Here is an 18,937-nt window from a genome sequence, read left to right on the forward strand (position 1 = left end):
CTGCCCCATTCCACTGCACCACAGAGTCACGTTAACGTAACGGCTTATGGGCTAGCCCTGTTTTCGATGCAGAATAACAAATCAACATAAAGCATCTCAGATTGAGATTATGTTATTGGTGTGCAATGGCAATTATTTCTCCTCTTAGTGTATGACAGCCGATTAAACCTAGTTTGTGATATTTGAATTTGGAAAACCTCTTTCTAATGTGGCGTAGCTAATTTATGGATTTAGCCTCATAGCGAGCTAGCTAATTGGTTAACTTTAGCGGCTACAGTTAGCCGTTAGCTGACTCACCTCTGCTTTGTTGTAGCCAGGGAAAGGAAAAAACAAACTGGTGATTAATACATTTTGGCAGTTGTTGTCGCCGTATTAAGCAATAAAATCAAATGGTGGCTTTAAGTGTAAATGCTAACTTGTTCGCAGCATATTTGAATTTGTAGGACGATATGCTGTGATGGTTTTCTATGGGTTGTTTGGCCTTTGACAAAAGCAGGACAGCTAAATTGGCAAAAGAGACGTTCTTGGATAACAGGGTGGTTCGGAATGCACACTTTTTTCCTTCATCTATTTTAAGTGTTTGTAGTAGTCGTCATGTAGCCTTTGCAAGGCTTATATCCCTCAACCACCACGGATATTCATATCTTTTTTTTTTCTTTCTTCCGCAGCTCCGTTTTCCCCATCCCCTCCAATTATTCTTATTCTTTTGAGGATTCTCATTGTCAAGCCGCCAAAGTGGAGAGTGCGATTGCAGAAGGGGGTGCTTCTCGTTTCAGGTAATAAACCAGCGACATTGCAGGAAACCCTTAATGTGGAAATCTCAAGATTTATTCCAGGGCTCTGCCATCATTTTTGGGTTGGAACTTCCGGCCTTAAGAAAAAGGCAGGATGTGGGAATGTTTGAAATGGCTGTCAGACACTTCTTTTTGTGGGACCTTTTGGAAATGGGGGCTGGGTATGGAGCCAAGAGATGGTTTCTCTCTTTTTGGTCATATATTACAAATGGCAGCACACACGGATTAGATAGATAGATAGATAGATAGATAGATAGATAGATAGATAGATAGATGATGTTTTTTCAGAGGGTTCTAAAAGTTTCTATCTCCAGATGTTGTGTCAGATAACATAAAAGACATGCTGATGAAACTATAATAGGAAAAAAAAACGCTTCATAAAGCTGGTTGATGTCCTGAATGTGCAAATGATCCGTTCAGTTCGGCAGCAAGTGAGCTGATGGTTGGGAATGAGAGCAGGATAGAGCATGTTGTGTATAACCAAATGGCAGCAGAGGAGTCATTTGGAAATGTCTATTGTTTTTAAGGAACAACACTAAACATTGACACATGACTTATTTTTACATCAACATTTTGTATGCAGTCCTTATTCTCACTCCTTAGTGTTTTTACACTCTGTCTGTTCTGGCATTTTAGACACATATATGGTAAGTGTACTTTTGGGCCCTGAATGTTTTGATATAAAGATGATTTACACTCAGAACTGTGCCAGAATAAATCCAGTGCAGACAAACATGTAGCATTGGAGTTTTTTTTTTTATTTTTATTTTTTTATAGATCACTAATGTAATGTTTTTGCTTTGTGTCTTTAGTGTAATCAGGGGTTAATAGTTAAAACCCTCAAATACCACTATGTTGGCAGTAAGACAGATGATGGATACATATCGTGAGAGTCTAATCAGTGTGTTGAAGTATAAGTGCAGCATGTTCATGAATGATTTAGATTGTCAAATTAGGAAGGAGCTTAAGAATGAGTAGTGTTACCTTTCCTTGTCATCACTGAGCATTTAGCTACTTGTACATACATATAACTACATGTAGCTTTTAATTTGTAGACTTGTTTCAATTCCCCTTCCTTAGAAGGGACTGGGCAGCGACAACCTGTTGAATTCCTCCTGAAGTCTTAAATGTAGAACTCTTAATAAACACCTAATTTGTTGCTTGGCAGTTTTAAAAAGAATCAAGCAGAGGTCATTTATGAGAAAGTTTGACCATTGAAACAGTTTGTAAAGGGGAAAAAAATCTGAAGGACACTCAAACACCTGACAAAACTACAAATTATTCAAAATAGAACTTCCATGAGCCAGTTGTTGTCTGCTTAGTGGAGGAGAAAGGAGCACAATTCACACTGTTCACGTTATAAACTGAAGTTAATCAAATGGAGCTAAATCCAGGTCGCACAAATTAACTCAAACAGAAGACAAAGTATGAAATGTGTCGAGCAGTGCAACATGAAGTGTGGCCTTTGTAATATAGTTGCACACAAGTTGGCTGAATGTAGGGTACCTGGGAGTTGCCTCAGCTTAGTTCCTCAGCTGACTGAATGGTGCATTAATTCTCATGCAGCTTGATTTAGAAATGGAAGCAAACTCTCAAAGTTTCCTCTGGCTCTCGAGTGCTTATTCATGACAACATTTGTCATCACCTATCATTTCTCCTCAGTTTAATTCAGTGCTTCCCTTGGTCTTCAGGAGCAGACTGTGTTCCTTGTTTTTCTGCAAATCCAAAAATTGAATTCTCCAAGCACACGTTGTGGAAACACTTTGCATCAATATAGATGTGCAACGTTTAGGTTGTTGATTACTTTGTGTAGTTTTAGGTCAGTTTTGTAAGGGTTCGGTGTTTGCCTCAGCCGGTCTAAAAGAGAACTGTAAAATATGTTTTCCTGAGAGTTACAGAAGGAAGCTTGTTCCATGACCTTGACGTGTTCCTCCTACATTTGCCTCTGCAGTGCTTCTTCGGGGGGAGGAGGTGGTAGGGGTGCACCTCAGCACTATCCCAAGACTGTCGGCAACAGGTTAGCTTTGTTTTTATTTCCCAGAGCGTTCTCATTGGGCAGTGAATTACTGAATACTAACGTGGCACCCTTAGCTGTTGTCAGTAGCAGTACTGCTGCAGAACAAAAAGGCAAGATGGCTTTGTTGATTAGGCCAGAACTCCAGGACAATTTCCCCCATTACTCCTGTAATATGATTTGTTGGCAAAGATTATCAGTAAACGTCCATGCGCTGATTCGGTAGCCTTGGATCATCTTATTTTATCTTTTTTTTTTATTTTTTTTTTTTTTTTATTAAATGGCGAAAACTTACTAAAACCGAGTACTGTTCTGACTGCATGTGGTGACAGGGTTCCATGCTCCTTTGTCTGAATTTAGGAAGGTGTTAAGATTGGTGCTGAGCAGCGTATGTAATGAGTGTAGCTGGTGTTGTTGGCGTTTGGGTTTTGTGCAAGAACAATGACTGTTGCTGGGCCATCTGGCTGCTTTTCAGGAGCGTCCAGCGTCGTCATTTTTTCTGTGTCGCTCTGCTCATTTTCTGTTTCTCTGCCTACAGCGAGTTCCTGGGGAAAACCCCAGGGCAAAGCGTTCAGAGATGGGTTCCTTCACGAAGCACTAGACGAGATGCCAACTCCAGCAACGAAAAAGAGCGACATGATGCAATCTTCAGGAAAGTGAGGGGGTAAGGTTCGGATCCATTTTGTTGACACATCCCAGGTCCCTTTTTTTTTTTGTCTTTTATCAAGTCTTGAAATGTCATGTAAGACTTTAGATCTCCTGGCTCAACACTGTTTTACCAGACGGCATCAAAGTGCCAGTAAATGTATGAGCCATTGTGATATTATTTTATACTTGGATCAAAGACTATAGGACATGAGATGAAATGCATTTCAAGACATACCCTGCAGCTTGTCAGACTTAAATTTCAGCTGTCTCTCAAGGACAGTTTTCTTATGCTGATGCTACTTAAAGCCGTATTGGTGGGCCAGGAAGTTTATCTCTTGTGTTTCTGTTACTTGTGTTGTTTACTAAACTGACAGATGGGACATAGTCATTAAGAGAAAATGTGCTTTGCTAAAGGCACTCGAGGCTTTTGCCTGTCTGTATCAGGTGATGTTTATCAGTACAAAAGATGAAGAGATGACAGTTTCCCTCAGGAATGTAGCCACAGGAGGCTGAATATGTGGCCTGAGCTCAGAGGAATGATGTAAACGGCGATGTATGTTTGCCTCTTACGGCAACTAAAGTTTTTGTAGCTATATCAGGATGGAAATGTCTTCAGTCTGGTGGCGTTTCTGTAAACTGTCTGTTCATGCAACTAAACATATGAGAAAAGCTAGATGATACAGTTGCATTTCATGTTATTACCCAGTTAATTCTGACTTCCTACCCTTGCTGGCTCGCCCTTCCTCCTCCTTTTTCCTCTCCAGCATACTCAACAAACTCACGCCTGAGAAGTTTGACAAGCTATGCCTTGAGCTCCTGAATGTGGGCGTAGATTCAAAACTCGTCCTTAAAGGAATCATCTTGCTGGTAAATTAATACTTTTATTCTTTAGAGCTCTGTTAAATGGACATGCATTCATCCATACTTGGCAGTCTGCTCTCCGTGACTCATTGTCACTCATTTTAATGACTTTGGTGGTTCCGCTCTGGGTTGTTTCTCCTGCGTCGGTGTGCAGATTGTAGACAAAGCCCTAGAAGAGCCGAAGTATAGCTCGCTCTATGCTCAGCTATGTCTGCGTTTGGCAGAGGACGCACCAAACTTTGATGGCCCTTCATCTGAGATCCAAACATCCCAAAAGCAAAGCACAGTATGTGACAGATTTTTTTCTAAATGAATACATTTTAAAATTAAGATATTTTCCAGCAATCTATACTTGTAGGACAACACCTGTATTGATATATCTTGTTTTGCTGTGATTGCAGACCTTCAGAAGATTGCTGATTTCCAAGCTTCAAGATGAATTTGAAAACCGCGCCAGAAATGTTGAAAGTAAGTCATGAGTCGTGAGAGTTAATGGCTCATCTGCCATTAACTGGTCTCTTCTAACCCGATGTTCCTCTTCTGACCTCAGTCTATGACAAACATGACAACCCTCTTACTTCTGAGGAGGAGGAGCAGCGTGCCATTGCCAAGATCAAGATGCTTGGCAACATTAAATTCATCGGGGAACTTGGCAAACTCGACCTCATCCATGAATCTATCCTTCATAAGTGCATCAAAACAGTATGTTCAGCTTTTTTTTTTTTTTTTTTTTTTAAATTTTTCTATCCTTTTTGAGCTTCATTGGGAGTCAGTTTCTCATTTCTAACAATTTTGTGAAAGCATACCAGTTTCCCTGCTGTAACCTCCTGCCTTTTATCTTCTGTGATGCTTTGTGAAGCTTCTGGAAAAGAAGAAGAGAGTCCAGCTCAAGGATATGGGGGAGGATTTGGAATGCCTCTGTCAGATAATGAGAACAGTGGGGCCGAGACTCGACCATGAGAAAGCAAAGGTAATGACTCTCAAATGGGGGCCACGTCGGGCATTTATATATGGCTTTAAATTGGCGTCTGGAATGACATTCCAGATTCATCCCATGCTGACATTTCTCCCGCTGACATTTTTCTGCCTGTGCTGCTATGCGGGTCATTCATGTTATTTGGAGTCTTGGCTTAACTCATCATCTGGTCTCACCTAATGCCCCGCTTGGCCCACTGCTAATGTCACGACAAGTCCTGCTTTAAAATTTTATGTGCAAAGTGCAGATTCTTACTCCTCCCATCTTTTCACCAGTCTTTAATGGATCAGTACTTTGGCCGTATGCGATCCTTAATGAACAACAAGGAGTTGCCTGCTAGGATCCGCTTCCTGCTGCAAGATACAGTGGAACTGCGTGAAAACAACTGGATCCCCCGCAAGGCCTTCATCGACAACGGACCAAAGACGATTAACCAGATCCGTCAGGATGCAGTGAAAGTGAGGGCAGGTTTTTTAACTTATTTTGATTTATTGTTAATAATTGACCTGAAATACAACAAAGACGCGGTTTTGTGCATGTCAAGGTTTTTGTGCTTTAGATAGAACTGAAGTTTATTTTATCAGTGCTCTGTAATATTTATCACGGAACTCTTAAAACCCAGAAGTTTTTATTTTATTTTTTGGGATCATTTAATGAGACCGACTCTGTTTGGTTGTTAGGATTTGGGTGTCTTCATCCCAGCAACCATGTCTCAGGGGATGAAGATGGACTTCTTCCTGGAAAGCCCTTTCATACCCAACAGAATGAAACTGGACAGAGAGACTCTCGGGGGATTGGCCGACATGTTTGGACAGATGCCAGGTGTGGTGGCAACGTCTCGCGTTTTCATTTAATTTTCAAGTCGGAATCAGACGGATTTCTTTAAAGCTCCCTTTGAAATGTTTCTCTCTGTGTGAAACCTGACCCAACATCATCTTTTGTTCCTTGTTTCCCAGGCAGTGGGATTGGAACTGGCCCGGGGGTAATTCAGGACAGGTACTCGCCCACTATGGGACGCCATCGCACCAACCCGCTCTTCAATGGCCACAGCGGCCACATCGCCCCTCCTCCACAGACACAGTTTGAAATGGGGGCCAAGTCTTTTGTTAAGTCCAGCCAGGTGATTCTCTAAAAGTGGATGTGAATATTACTTTAACAACAATCGTTTACACATAGCAGTGTTAACCAAAGTGTTAACCTTTCCTTTCTTTTTTTTTTCCCTCCCAACAGGTGCAGAACCAGCATTTCCTCAACCAGAACCACGCGGCCCAGCAGCAGGTTCAGTCCAAGGACACGCCTCCGCGTTTCAGCAAGAAAGGACAGCTCAACGCAGACGAGGTAACTTGAATTCAAAGCAGACTGCAGCGCTCAACACGGTTTTGCGCTACTGAAACTTCAGGCTCTGTGATGAACTGAGCCTGATGCTGTACATGATATATCAGTAGCAGTGATGGCTGCATCCTGCTCTCCTAACGTCCTTGGAGTCTTAATGCCCAGTGATTATGAAAAGACGCGTTATTCTGAGGAACACAACCTGCTATCACTCTCCTTCACTGTTTACTCTGTCTTCAATCTCCTCTAGCTTTCCTAACCCTCCTCCACTTCAGCTCTTTTTCTCTTCTAACTGGTAGCAGGTCCACTGACTGCGATTATGAGATATGAGGGCATTGCGTATCACTAAAATGCCGATTTTAGTGTTTGTGCATAGATTAAGGCTGATGCTGTGGTCTGTGCTGCCTCGTGGCCCCCAGATCAGCCTCAGGCCTGCCCAGTCATTCCTCCTCAGCAAGAACCAGGTGCCCAAGCTCCAGCCTCAGATCCCGACCATGATGCCTCCCAGTGCTCAGCCCCCTCGCTCTCAGACCCCGCCTCTTGGACAGGTGAGACACCTGCAGCTTGTGATTAGAACACAAATGTAGATGAAGCGTAAACAAAGAATGTAGATATGCGAGCTTGGTCCTGAGAATTTTTAAATAATAGCTGCAGTTCTGAGGCATTTTTGTTTGGAAAGATTATGCTGGAGGCTCTGCAATTTCTGAGTAATTGTACCCAGTACATAGTATTGACTGCTTTTATTGAGGCAAATCCCTTTCATTTGTAATTTCCACCACCTCTGCTTTGCATTAACTTAACTACGCATATAAGAACACAGTTATAGTGAGCCCCTATGTCTACACTACACTGATACACCATTGCATGAAAACCACTGACGGGTTTGGTGAAAAACACGGCTCATTTGGTCACAATTCGTGGTTGTTGTGCCAGTGCTAGGAAGCCATGGCTACTTGTTCATGTTAATATCTTTACATCAGTTCACGCGTTGCATTGGCATGCACCTTGGCATGTGTCATATGTGACCACTTGACATCAAATCTTATTTTCTTAATCTATCTACACATGTTCTTTATAATTTCTGTTTGTTTACACCAAACGCTGCGTAGCTCAAATTTTGCAAACCCGCATCTGTACAGTTCCGCACCAGAAGTGAACTGTAACACACAATTATCTTCAGATCCACTGAAAAAAAAAAAGATATGCAAGGTTTAAGAAAAAGCATTGGTTCTTTTTCATCAGGTTGGATTAAGACGAACTGGGTTCAATGTCACATTAAAATTTGTCAAAGTGTAGCTTTGAAATAATGACACGACCTTTGCCCTCAGCCTCCACAGCTTGGCCTAAAGACCAACCCTCCTCCCATTCAAGAGAAACCTCAGAAGACAAACAAGAAACCACCTCCCGCAAAGGAGGAGCTTCTGAAAACCACGGTAGGCAAAACGATTGTAAACGGGGTGTCACATCTGTATGATTAAATCGGAAAACTGTTGCATTGTCTCGGCACCTTTCCAGTCAGCTGTTTTAAGAGTAGTTCAGTGATGGCTAGTTTTCCCAAACAACTTGTTACACACACTCATCTAAAAGTGCTTTTGTTTTAACCACAAGTACTTGAGTGTTTTCCCTGAGGTCCTGCTTGCCACAAGACAAATGGTACTGGAAGCACTAACCTACTTGGCTTCTACATAGTAGAAGGTGGCATAAGAAGCACAAATGAGTTGACATCTACCAGAAGGGACGAAGCAGTTTCTACTTGACGTAGATTAAAGCCTTCACTGTTTGCAGCAGGATGTTGCATATTTTCTAAAAGGTATTTTGGGGAGAGGACAGTCTGCTTTGCCGTGCTGCTGTCATCTGCTGGGACAACATCAGTCAGTGTATATTTAGGAAGAAAAAAAAAAAAAAAAACCTGCTCCAATTGTTAAAGAAAGGTTGGCTCTGTGCTGGCGACTGCTCTGGAGTCCCCAGAACTGCTAATTCAAAGATGAATGCTGTAAAAGCTGCTCAACATGATGCACATTGCTGAACACCCTCCACATAACGTTAAACGATAAAGTGTGTTCAGTCAGAGGCTTCTTCAGCTCCACTGCAACAAAGAATGTTAAGAGGTTATTCCTGCCCACAACAAGAACTCTACAAAATGGCTTTTTTTTTTTTTTTTTTTTCTACAATTGTTAATGGTTGTTTAAGCTCTTGCTGCAACATAATTTAGTGATAATTAGTATTTTCTCATTTTGGGATTGATAAAGAATTGTTCCAACTCATTGTGACAAGCCTGGAGAACAGGCCACAACTCATCTCTGGTCTCCTTTCTTCAGGAGGCGATTGTGACTGAGTACTTGAACACCAAGAACCTGAGTGAGGCTGTGAACGGCGTGCGAGAGATGAAGGCGCCGAAGCATTTTCTGCCGGAGCTGCTCTGTAAGATCATCGTATGTTCTCTGGATCGCCCCAACGAGGACAAGGAGTACGCCAGCACTCTAATTCACACACTCCGTACTGAGGGTCTCATCACTGGAGAGAGCTTCATGCAGGTAAATCGAGTCAAGCGGATGGTTGCTCTTTAATTCGGACGTTTTCAAATGGCAATAAATTGTCTGCAGGGTCTACTGTAACGATTTCTCTCTCATTGATCCAACGGTGCGTAGAAGCAGCGCTTTTAACGCTGTTGCATCTTCTCTCACAACTTTCAGGCTTTCCTCAGCGTTCTGGACCAGTGCCCCAAGATCGAGGTGGACGTGCCTCTGGTGAAGTCCTACTTGGCCCAGTTCGCGGCCCGGGCCATCATAGCGGAGCTGGTGAGCGTGGCAGAGCTGGCTCACCCACTGGAGAATGGCACCCATTTCCCACTCTTCCTGCTCTGCTTGCAGCAGTCGGCCAAGCTGAAGGACCGCGAGTGGCTCACGGACCTCTTCCAGCAGAGCAAGGTCAACATGCAGAAGATGCTTCCAGGTGTGTGCCCTCTCCCCCCATGTTGAATCTTATCCCATGCATCTACATACGTATTGAATCATTTTATAAATGAAGACATCCACACATCAAGGCCAGCACATCACAAAAGCTGCTTGATGAATATAGAAAGCCATATGTATTGGCTCTTACTTCCTAGGTCCTGAGTCAGTTGTAGGATATGCATAAAAAAAACCTAATGTGAGTACCCGACCTGAGACCTGCGATGGCATATATGGTAATATTTGAGAGAAGAGATTTTATTTAGAGAGATTTCTGGCTTTTCAGAAAGCCACTTGTTCAGAGTTAAACAAGTGAAGCCACTCAACATTTATTTAAATTTTTTTTGGAGCTGATTGGAAGCTCCTGCACCGGAGTTGAAACATGTTTTTCCTCTCCTCAAAAACCACCTGAAAGAGTTCCTCTAGAAGTCAGAACTCACCCCGAGGTCACCTAAAACTGCCCTTTTTTTTTTTTTTTCTCTTGTCAAAATCATGACCCCTTTCTCTACTTTTCCTCCTCATGACAGAAATTGATCAGAACAAGGACCGCATGCTGGAGATTCTGGAGGGGAAAGGCCTGAGCTTCCTGTTCCCACTGCTGAAGCTGGAAAAGGAGCTGCTGAAGCAGATCAAGGCAGACCCCTCTCCACAGTCCATCTACAAGTGGATTAAAGACAACATCTCACCCAAGCTTCACACTGACAAAGGCTTTGTCAACATCCTCATGACAAGGTAAATGTTATTGTACAACTATAAAGACAAGTATCACACTGAGTTGGTTGATTTATACTCGAGGGGCTTGAGTTTAACCAGCCAGTGTTCTCTTCTGTTTTTTTTTTTTTTTTTTCAGTTTCCTGCAGTACATCTCCCAGGAGCTGTGCATGACCGAGGGTGACGATCAGCTGGCGGCCCCCTCCAAAGAGCAGCTGGAGCAGGAGAAGCAGCTGCTGCTGGCCTTCAAGCCCGTCATGCAGAAGTTCCTGCACGACCACACTGAGCTGCAGGTCAGCGCCCTGTACGCGCTGCAGGTACACTGCAACGCCAGCACGTTCCCAAAAGGTACAGTGCCCTTATTTTCTTTTAGTTTTTTTCAACGCTGTTTTTTTTTTTTTTTGTAATCGACAAATTCATCCTACAAATGAGTTTTTAGAAAAAAATATCGAAAATGCTTTCTTTCCAAAAAGGCATGCTGCTGCGTTATTTTGTCAACTTCTACGACATGGAGATCATTGAAGAAGAAGCCTTCCTCGCATGGAAAGAAGACATTACCCAAGAATTCCCTGGGAAAGGAAAAGCTTTATTCCAGGTACAGTAATGCCAAGTGGAGAACCTGCAGTCGGTTTAATTCAAACGAACTGCTCTTTAACTCTGGATTTGTTCTGTCCCATCAGGTAAACCAGTGGCTCACCTGGCTGGAGACGGCTGAGGAGGAGGAGTCAGAGGAGGAAGCAGACTGAAAAACAAGCTGAAGCTTCATGGCGTAGATCCACCTTTCCTCGTTGTTAGACTCGTCTTTCCTTTTTTTTTTTTGTTTGTTTTTTTTTTTGTTTAACACCATGCTTAATTTAACCACTACCACGCGACACTCAACCGCTTCTGACTTGCAAATCTAAACTGAAAGATTGTTACCCGTAGAGCCTCGTGTGCGAGCAGCTGAGAAGCATCGTTTGATCTGTTCCCCGATGGTTGTTCTGACTTTTGAATCCGTGTCCCGATCAGCTACAGGAATTGAAGTTCAGAGTGGCTCAACCATGTTTCCTTGTTTTGATTTCCTTTTGACCGTGTTGGTTTGTTACTTTTCACTTTGTTGCATGTTTCCATTCAGCTTTTACAGATTTCAACCTCCCCTCTTAGGATGCAGCTTTATTTAACCATGTGTGGGCTCTCCTCCAGTAATTTAAATTGACGGCTGTTTTCACTAATGACGGATAAAAGCATTCAGCCATAAACAGAAGGTCTTGTCACTGAGCTGCTTTAAATTCTGCTACTAGGGTCCATCCTGGACTCCTCTTCACCGTACTGTGAGACGTTTAGCACCATCAGTGGGGGAGGGGGTTCCGCTCTCCATTCAGAGAAAGTCCAGAATGAGTCAATGTTTCAGAAAGGAAAAAGGTGATTAACTGGCAAACATTTCATAACAAATAAAGGTGTCTGAGTCGTACCATTGTCACAAAAAGTCTGTTTTCCATTTATTTTTTCTGTGGGGAGAGGGGGGTGCTTTTCATAGTCACTGATGAGCATCTTTCCAAGTCAGCTCTCCCTCGTCAGGAGACATCTTTCCGTTAACTGCCCCTCTTACTTGTCTACTACATTAATGGTTGCAGTGTACTCCCCATTCTCTAACATATTAAAACTAAAACGTGTAATCATTGGTGTGCCGCCGTAACGTTTCAAAGTTGCCTGTGTTTCTACCTCTTAGATGGGCTGTTTGATTCTTTTTGTGCTGGGATAATGATAAACAAAATATCCTGAGCCCTGGCAAATGGTTTAAGTATTTTATTTAGTTCTGGCCTTATTGCACAAATTATTGAAGCAGATGTTTCCAAGGAAGCTTTGCTGGTTTACAAGTATTAATATTTTAGAGCGAAAGCAAAGCTTTTCTTAATTTGGCAGCTTAGTATTCTCGTTGAAATGGACCCAAGAAAATGCTGAGTTGTTGCCCAGAATTTGGAATAAAGGGGAGCAACTGGGCTGTGTCTTTTTTTTTTTTTTTTTTTTTTTTTTTTTTTTTTTTTTTTTTTTTTTTTCTTTCTTCAAACGCTCGATTATGGAAAATGAGATGAGTGATTCCTAAATTGGCAAAATAAGTTGGGACGGGTCATAACTGATGATTACCGTAAGTGTAACATCTAAATAAAACATTTTTCCCAAGAATAGTGCTCACAAGCCATGTGTATGTTTAGGGCAAAAACTATTTGGATCTTATTGTAACGTATTCATAATTATTGTGCACCTCCTATTGCTTTAATGTCAATAAAGTCCAGTACATGAGCACCATTACTGTTTTTGATTTATTTACACAGCTTTATATATTTAACCTCTTCAATAAAAGACGACTGTTGGGTGCGACGGAACATTGAGAGGCTGACCGTCCGATAGCGTTCGCTGACACGTCAGGAGGTTCCTAGACTTGCTGAAAAATGTCGATCATCACTCCTGGTTGGTAGGGATCCAGAAGTATTCCACCACCTTCCTGCTTCTGCGCGGGGGGGCGGATTCAGGTCGCTCCCCTCCGAAGGCAGCCAGTTCATCAAAGTGACTTGGCCCAAGATCTCTCCCTGTATTTGGGGCAGAGATCCTGAACATGCTCCTGAAAATAAACACCCATTATTTAATGTATTAAATATGTAGTTGGACTTTGTAACAGTGGTCCTTTCCTGGGGCGCATATAGTAGCCAGTATTTCAGTGAATTCACTGTCTTCCGAGTACTGTTGAGAGTTGTAGTTGGTGCGCCTGAGCCCCCCCTGGTGGCCACAGGACTTAATGCAGCTGACTTCAGCTTTTGGGCTCATCTAATTTGTGCTGTGGTTTTCCTCCGTCCTCCTGCCTCTGACTTAAATAATGGCCAAATGTTCTGAACAATATATCAACTCCTAAAAGTGAGGAGAAATGAGACTGGCTGACGGAGTTGTAAGCCGGGATACATTTGGGCATCTTATGTGGAGGAATTTTCCAACATTTGGTGCCTGATGCGGTGTGGCACGTTAATTCACCTTTATCATTAAATATCAACTATGCAAACGGATTTAATGCTTTTTGAAAGGAATGACACAGCAATAGGCTGCAACAAAACACTTAAGTTTATGATCCAGCTGTGTCAAATGACTGCTTCGAAGCACAGAGTTCTTATTTTTTGACTTCAGTGTGCAAATGGGGAACTGTGCTAAGGGGTCAGTTTACCTGGATGAACTCCTCTCAGGCTCCTCAGGACTGAACTCTGGAGTGGAGATGTAAACGGGGTCTCCCTCCTTTCCATAACATAAGAGAAAGTGATGTTGCGGTGTTACAGGGAGAATAAATGCTTTTTCCAAAGAACAGATGTGTTGTAAATTATGTAAACATTCACCCGTCGGCACACTTATGACATGGCGACTGGTTCAGGAACTCATGAAGTATCACCTCACCGTAAAATTTTTTGTGGTTCCATCTGGATTCTTGAGGATTTTAACCCGTTGATCGCTCTCTGTCATGCACAGAAAATAGCTCTTGATGTTGGCTTGGCACTGTTTGGGAAAGATGAAATGCAAAGATTAAAATGTACCCAAAGAGCTATTCAACACACATGGAAAATTATTTTAAACAGTACATCAGTGTCGACAGTTGTCATTTTCCAATTATGAACACTGCTGCTACAGCCGGTTTCTAAAAGAGTCGGGACACTGTATAAATTGTATAACAATGCGAGAATGTGTAGATCATTTCAACTGTATAATTGAAAGTAACACAAAGATAAGATAATAGCAGAGAAATTCACTGCACAGATGTTTTAAAGATATTTGTATGGTGCCTTTGTTCGATGATGCTGTGGTAATAAAATCAGGATTTTTTTTTTTTGCCAGAACTGAGTGACAGTCTGGAAATGCTTCAGGGAACAATGAGTTGACGTTTCGTCTGATGGGCCAATTTTCAGTCACATTTTCTAAAGTGTTTAGTTGTCTTACAAAAAGAAAAAAAAATGTGTGAATGAGAGCAGCCTTGTTGGGAATTATTAAAAATGTTGTGTTTTTTTTTTTTTTAAATGAATCTCAATTAAGTCCAGTTTTGGTTGAACTAATAGGCTACAATTGCTTTTTCTATGATTGTGTAAATAAGTGTTTTGTCTCCGTATACAGAAACTTTGAGACTTCTGCAGAAATTGCCTAAATTGTTTACATTACTGCTTTGACCGAGTGCTGATTCCCTCCCTATCTGTTTTCTATGCCCAATCATAATAATGATCTGATGCCAATTTACCAAATTAAATGTCCGAGATCTTTTTTTTATCAAACATGTCACTATTTCATTTTATTTATTTATTTTATTTATTTTATTTATTTTATTTATTTTATTTATTTTATTTTATTTATTTTATTTATTTTATTTATTTTATTTTTTATTTTATTTTATTTTATTTTATTTTATTTTATTTTATTTTATTTTATTTTATTTTATTTGTTTGTTTATTTAGTCATTTATTATTATTATTATTATTATTATTAGTTAGTAGTAGTATTTTTTACTAGAATTGGTATTATTATTGTTGTTGTCAATTTACAATCATTGTAAATATTTATAATTTTTTTGAGCTACTAGACTAATTTGAATTTCCCCCATTGGGGGATGAATAAAGTATTTTTCTATTCTATTGTATTCTATCATCAAACTCAGAATTTGCCTCTTAATTTAATTAGTGTGTGCTTGTTATCTTAGATATGGGGTTTGAATTGCAAATGACCGCATTCATTTTTTTTTATTTACATATGTTTCCAACTTTTTTAATGGAGTAGTAGAATATGCAAGACGAAATATTTGCCTTCTGTTCTTCACAGAGCACCAGTAGCGGTTCAGTGGTGGTGAGATGAACACCACTGCATTGATGGAGCGCTTTCTTACTGCTTTGCTCTGCCTCTGAGCTTTCAGGCCCTCCTGAGCTCGGAGGACGTCGGCCAGCTCCTGGTGCTTCTCCCTCCAGCTGAGGCTCTCGGCTGTCCTCTCCTGCCTCTCTTTCTCTGCCAGACGCCTCTCGGCCTCAGCCTCCCGCTGGGCCTGGGTGGCCCTTTTGCTCTCCTCCTCCAACGCCGCTGCTCTATGCCTCAAATTCATCTCACTGCAAACAGAACGAAACACAGATCTCACTCATCTAGACTGACTGTGCTCATCATTGAGTGTGCTGTGATTTCTCCCGTAATTCTTTGAAGAATCACTGAGGATTACGGAAGACCTCACATACCACCTGCGCTCCGCACTAAGGTGAACAAGTACGCCTTATCGGGCCTTGGTTATCAAAGAAATTAAGCTAATGTATGTCCCATATGTTCTCTGGCTCTGATCTTTGTTTCTGTGGTTCTCACCTAACATCTTCTCTGGGATTTGAAATGGAAGAATTATTATACCACGGAACCACAAGATGATAAAATGCACTAAATGGAATATGGAGAAGTCGTTTTCATGTATTCAGCACTTTATATTGTTAATGTTTTAATGGATCCCAACATAATCTTGGAAAAAAAATTAAATCCAACTTTCACAAACTTCCTTTATTGCCTAAAGCAGCCTGCAGGCTATTTCAGCTGTAAATTCTATGGAAAAATCCATAGGATATAACATTTCACTCCATGGCTCTCTTTCACTCCCCTGTTTAGATCTTTAAGTGCCTTAAAAGTGCAGTAACACAGCTGGCTCCAAAACATCTTTGGCTCAAAAACGACTGCCATTAGAAAAATGCAAATTTCTCTCATAAATGATTAATTGAATACATTTTTTAAGTGCCGCCATGCTGCAGTTGGCTAAATTGACTCCCCTTGATGTGTCCTGACAGTCCCTCTGAAAATTACTGAATCATTTAATGGACATTAGTTCCTACAGAAAAGCTCATTTTTATCCAATCAGCTCTCCAGCTCCTGGCTAAACTTCTGCTCTCAAAACAACAATCCACAAAGCAATAGGTGACACGGCAGCTCCATCCATCATTTATTTATAGTTTATGAGCACAACACAAACTCCAACATAAAGTAGGACAAAAATCCTCTCCTGTGTATGAATAGTCAGCATCTATTCTAGAGTAAACAGCAGAGATGGGACCAAGTCACAGTGACTTGAGTCCCCATCTCTGGTAAACAGCGGTCAGAACGTTCTCAGTTTGTGAATCAGAAGCTCTACTGGCAGAGTGGCGTCACCAGAAGAGCTCAGAGGAGCCCATTTCCCGTCATCTAAATCTTGTCACTTTCACGTAAAACAGTTTCACAAACTGTGACTGCATAACACGGTCCATGTGGCCTCATGGGGTCGTAGCCCAGACTGCTTTGGAACAGACCACAGGCTCTGTGGTTGAGAAAGCGTAGTGACAAATGTCTAATACATAAGTGATACAGTGTAAAAATTTGCTGTGTGGCTCTTGCTTGAAATGCCCTAACATTTTCTTAGGTTTAAGTTGTTTTAGCTGGTGAATGTTTTGCTCCTCTGATGGCTCTGTTTTGAAAAGTTTTTAGCTTTAGCTCACTATTTTATCACATTTTATCACTATTTTATTCTCCAAACTGAGAGCGCTCTGACCGCTGTCTACCACAGGTAAAACATTAACATAAGCACTGCAGGTAAGACACTGGGGGATGATGCCCCGAGCTTTTATTCGCACCCTGAAATAGGCATGAGAGTGAGCAAGACTTTGTCGGAAATAGTTTGATAACTCCAGGTGGCATTGATACTTTGAATATTTATAGAGGTCATATTATACTTTTTTGGCCTTCTCCTTTTATTTAAGCGTGTACCCAGCTATTTTATGATTGTACTATGTGTACCATGTACTATGCGTACCATGTTACAGAGCCAACAGTTCGCACTAGCAGTATTTATTCTCTAACACAGAGATCACCATTCTTAGACTCCTACTGAAACACTTCATTTGTAGCTCAGGCTTCTCATCTGGGACTTGCCCGCATCATCATGAAATGCAATAGCATAATGGCCGCCTTGTGGCTTGTTAAGCATGCCTCAAAGAATGAGCAGCTGCCTCTAACGCCATCATTTTCAACCAGTCAGCGACCAATCAGCATGAACTGGACCCTCAGAGATGGGGGGGGCTTTAAAAAGACAAAGGAAAGCAGCCTAGAACACCCAAAAATACCAAAACAAAGAAAAAAATAGTACAGTGGATGCAAAGGAACTGTCAGGATTTTAATCACACAAATAAAAAATCTTTGAGTTCGATTTTGTTTAGCTCGATGATTTGACATTTGAAAACCTGAGGGCAAAATTTGAGGATGAAGGTACATATCTAAGATGATTCGTAGGTATGGGGCATAAAAAAACAACTCGTTTGATGTACACAGCCAATAAAACGCACCCACCTCTCTTTAATTTGGACATTTTCTCGTGTGATTTGTCTCAGCTTGAGTCGGAGCTCATCCCTGTCTCCCTCCAGGCTCTCGCTCTCCTGCAGCAGGGCCTGTTTTTCACCAGTCACCCGGTCCAGCTTCAGCTTGGTTTCAAAGGAGTTCTTCTCTGTTTGTGCCAGTAAAAGCTTCAGATCAGTGTGCTGAAGAAAGGGAAGGCAGATTTTAGACTAGATGTCACAGGTCACTACTGAATTGATTTCATCTGCTGATGATGATACATCCTGTTTTTGCCCCTTGGCTTATTTAGGTAAATGAAATCTGGATACAGAGAGGAAGGAACTCCATTGGAAAACTGTGCCTAAAAATACTTATCTATTCTGCCTCAAGACATCTGCTTGTTCCCTGCACTGCAAATCAAATCAACATGATGAAAATGATGGTGATTTGCTATAAGTAATTCATTTATGTAATTAACATTCCCCCCCACCCCTCTCCTCTGGAAAGGAGTTTGTCAACAGGAGGAGAAACAGCAGCACCCAGTCTTAACTGGCTCCCTGTTTAAGGTCTTTGAGGTCTTCTGAGCTAATAGCAATCTTGGCTATTACACTTGCAAACGCTAACAGTTTTTTGACGTGCAGCACTATTGATATTTTTAGGTGTTTAAATCTATTTCAAAGTCCAATTTGAGCTACTTTAAACCTTAACCTGGCTGTAAACACCTATTTGCTATGTGAAGATATCGGAGGGTATTGTTTTTCTTATCAGAATGCACGGCCTCTCTCCCTCTGCCTGCCTCATATTTCCTGCTCAGAAGCTCTTTGTTTTCAGTCCCCTTTAGAGTGAGCACATTTCTAGCATTTCCTTTGCTGAATGATCCACCTTCTTCTGTTACAAAGACTCCCACAGAGAGATGGATATATTCTGAGTCCATTACAGGTTGTTTTTTTGATAAGAGTGATTTATAAGCTTTTTTTTTTTTCAGCTCAAAGTTAAGCTTCACTTTTGGTCTTTGGCTGAGTTAAGAGTCTGTTGCACTTTTGCCAAAGCCAGTAGTTTTCTTAAGTTGAATAATAATATATCTTTGATGACAGAATTATTTCTAAAATGATCACCAGCACACGAGAGGGAGTGAATCTATAAAATGATGCTGTAATGACTCGTTGGAAAGATGTTTTGAAATAGTGCAATCTACTACTTTGTCACCATCTGACTGATGCCTTTTAAATCTACACGTCCACGCAGACACATTCAGGTGTGCCAAACCATATATTCATGCACAAAAACAGACTTTATGCACAGCCTGGAGTACAGACTTGGAAAAATGGCA

General features: G+C 41.3%; 1 protein-coding gene and 1 non-coding gene across 2 annotated transcripts; both read left to right on the forward strand.

Annotated features, from left to right (window-relative positions):
* The first annotated feature begins 669 nt into the window (after positions 1 to 669).
* eif4g2b (eukaryotic translation initiation factor 4, gamma 2b) lies at positions 670 to 12,570 on the forward strand. Its single transcript, XM_075470505.1, has 19 exons — positions 670 to 776; positions 3,347 to 3,472; positions 4,221 to 4,323; positions 4,472 to 4,603; positions 4,719 to 4,785; positions 4,868 to 5,019; positions 5,177 to 5,287; positions 5,569 to 5,751; positions 5,974 to 6,115; positions 6,250 to 6,413; positions 6,524 to 6,631; positions 7,045 to 7,173; positions 7,954 to 8,058; positions 8,944 to 9,159; positions 9,319 to 9,577; positions 10,104 to 10,308; positions 10,427 to 10,635; positions 10,761 to 10,882; positions 10,968 to 12,570. The coding sequence occupies exons 6-19, from the start codon at positions 4,936 to 4,938 to the stop codon at positions 11,031 to 11,033; spliced, it is 2,103 nt and encodes a 700-aa protein (XP_075326620.1). The 5' UTR covers positions 670 to 776; positions 3,347 to 3,472; positions 4,221 to 4,323; positions 4,472 to 4,603; positions 4,719 to 4,785; positions 4,868 to 4,935; the 3' UTR covers positions 11,034 to 12,570.
* Positions 6,783 to 6,961, forward strand: LOC142384950 (small nucleolar RNA SNORD97). Its single transcript, XR_012770138.1, has one exon. It is a non-coding gene; the product is annotated as a small nucleolar RNA SNORD97 (small nucleolar RNA).
* Positions 12,571 to 18,937: the final 6,367 nt, after the last annotated feature.

Source organism: Odontesthes bonariensis, chromosome 7 (genome assembly GCF_027942865.1).
Source record: "Odontesthes bonariensis isolate fOdoBon6 chromosome 7, fOdoBon6.hap1, whole genome shotgun sequence".
In the NCBI taxonomy this organism is placed as follows: Eukaryota; Metazoa; Chordata; class Actinopteri; order Atheriniformes; family Atherinopsidae; genus Odontesthes; species Odontesthes bonariensis.

What these genes read in the sequence shown, in the direction of transcription:
- eif4g2b (XM_075470505.1), top strand. Translation starts at nt 4,936, where the DNA reads ATGCTTGGCAACATTAAATTCATCGGGGAACTTGGCAAACTCGACCTC. An exon ending in TCCGTCAGGATGCAGTGAAA is followed by an intron (nt 5,752 to 5,973) that starts GTGAGGGCAGGT and finishes TTTGGTTGTTAG; the next exon opens with GATTTGGGTGTCTTCATCCC. An exon ending in GACAGCTCAACGCAGACGAG is followed by an intron (nt 6,632 to 7,044) that starts GTAACTTGAATT and finishes CGTGGCCCCCAG; the next exon opens with ATCAGCCTCAGGCCTGCCCA.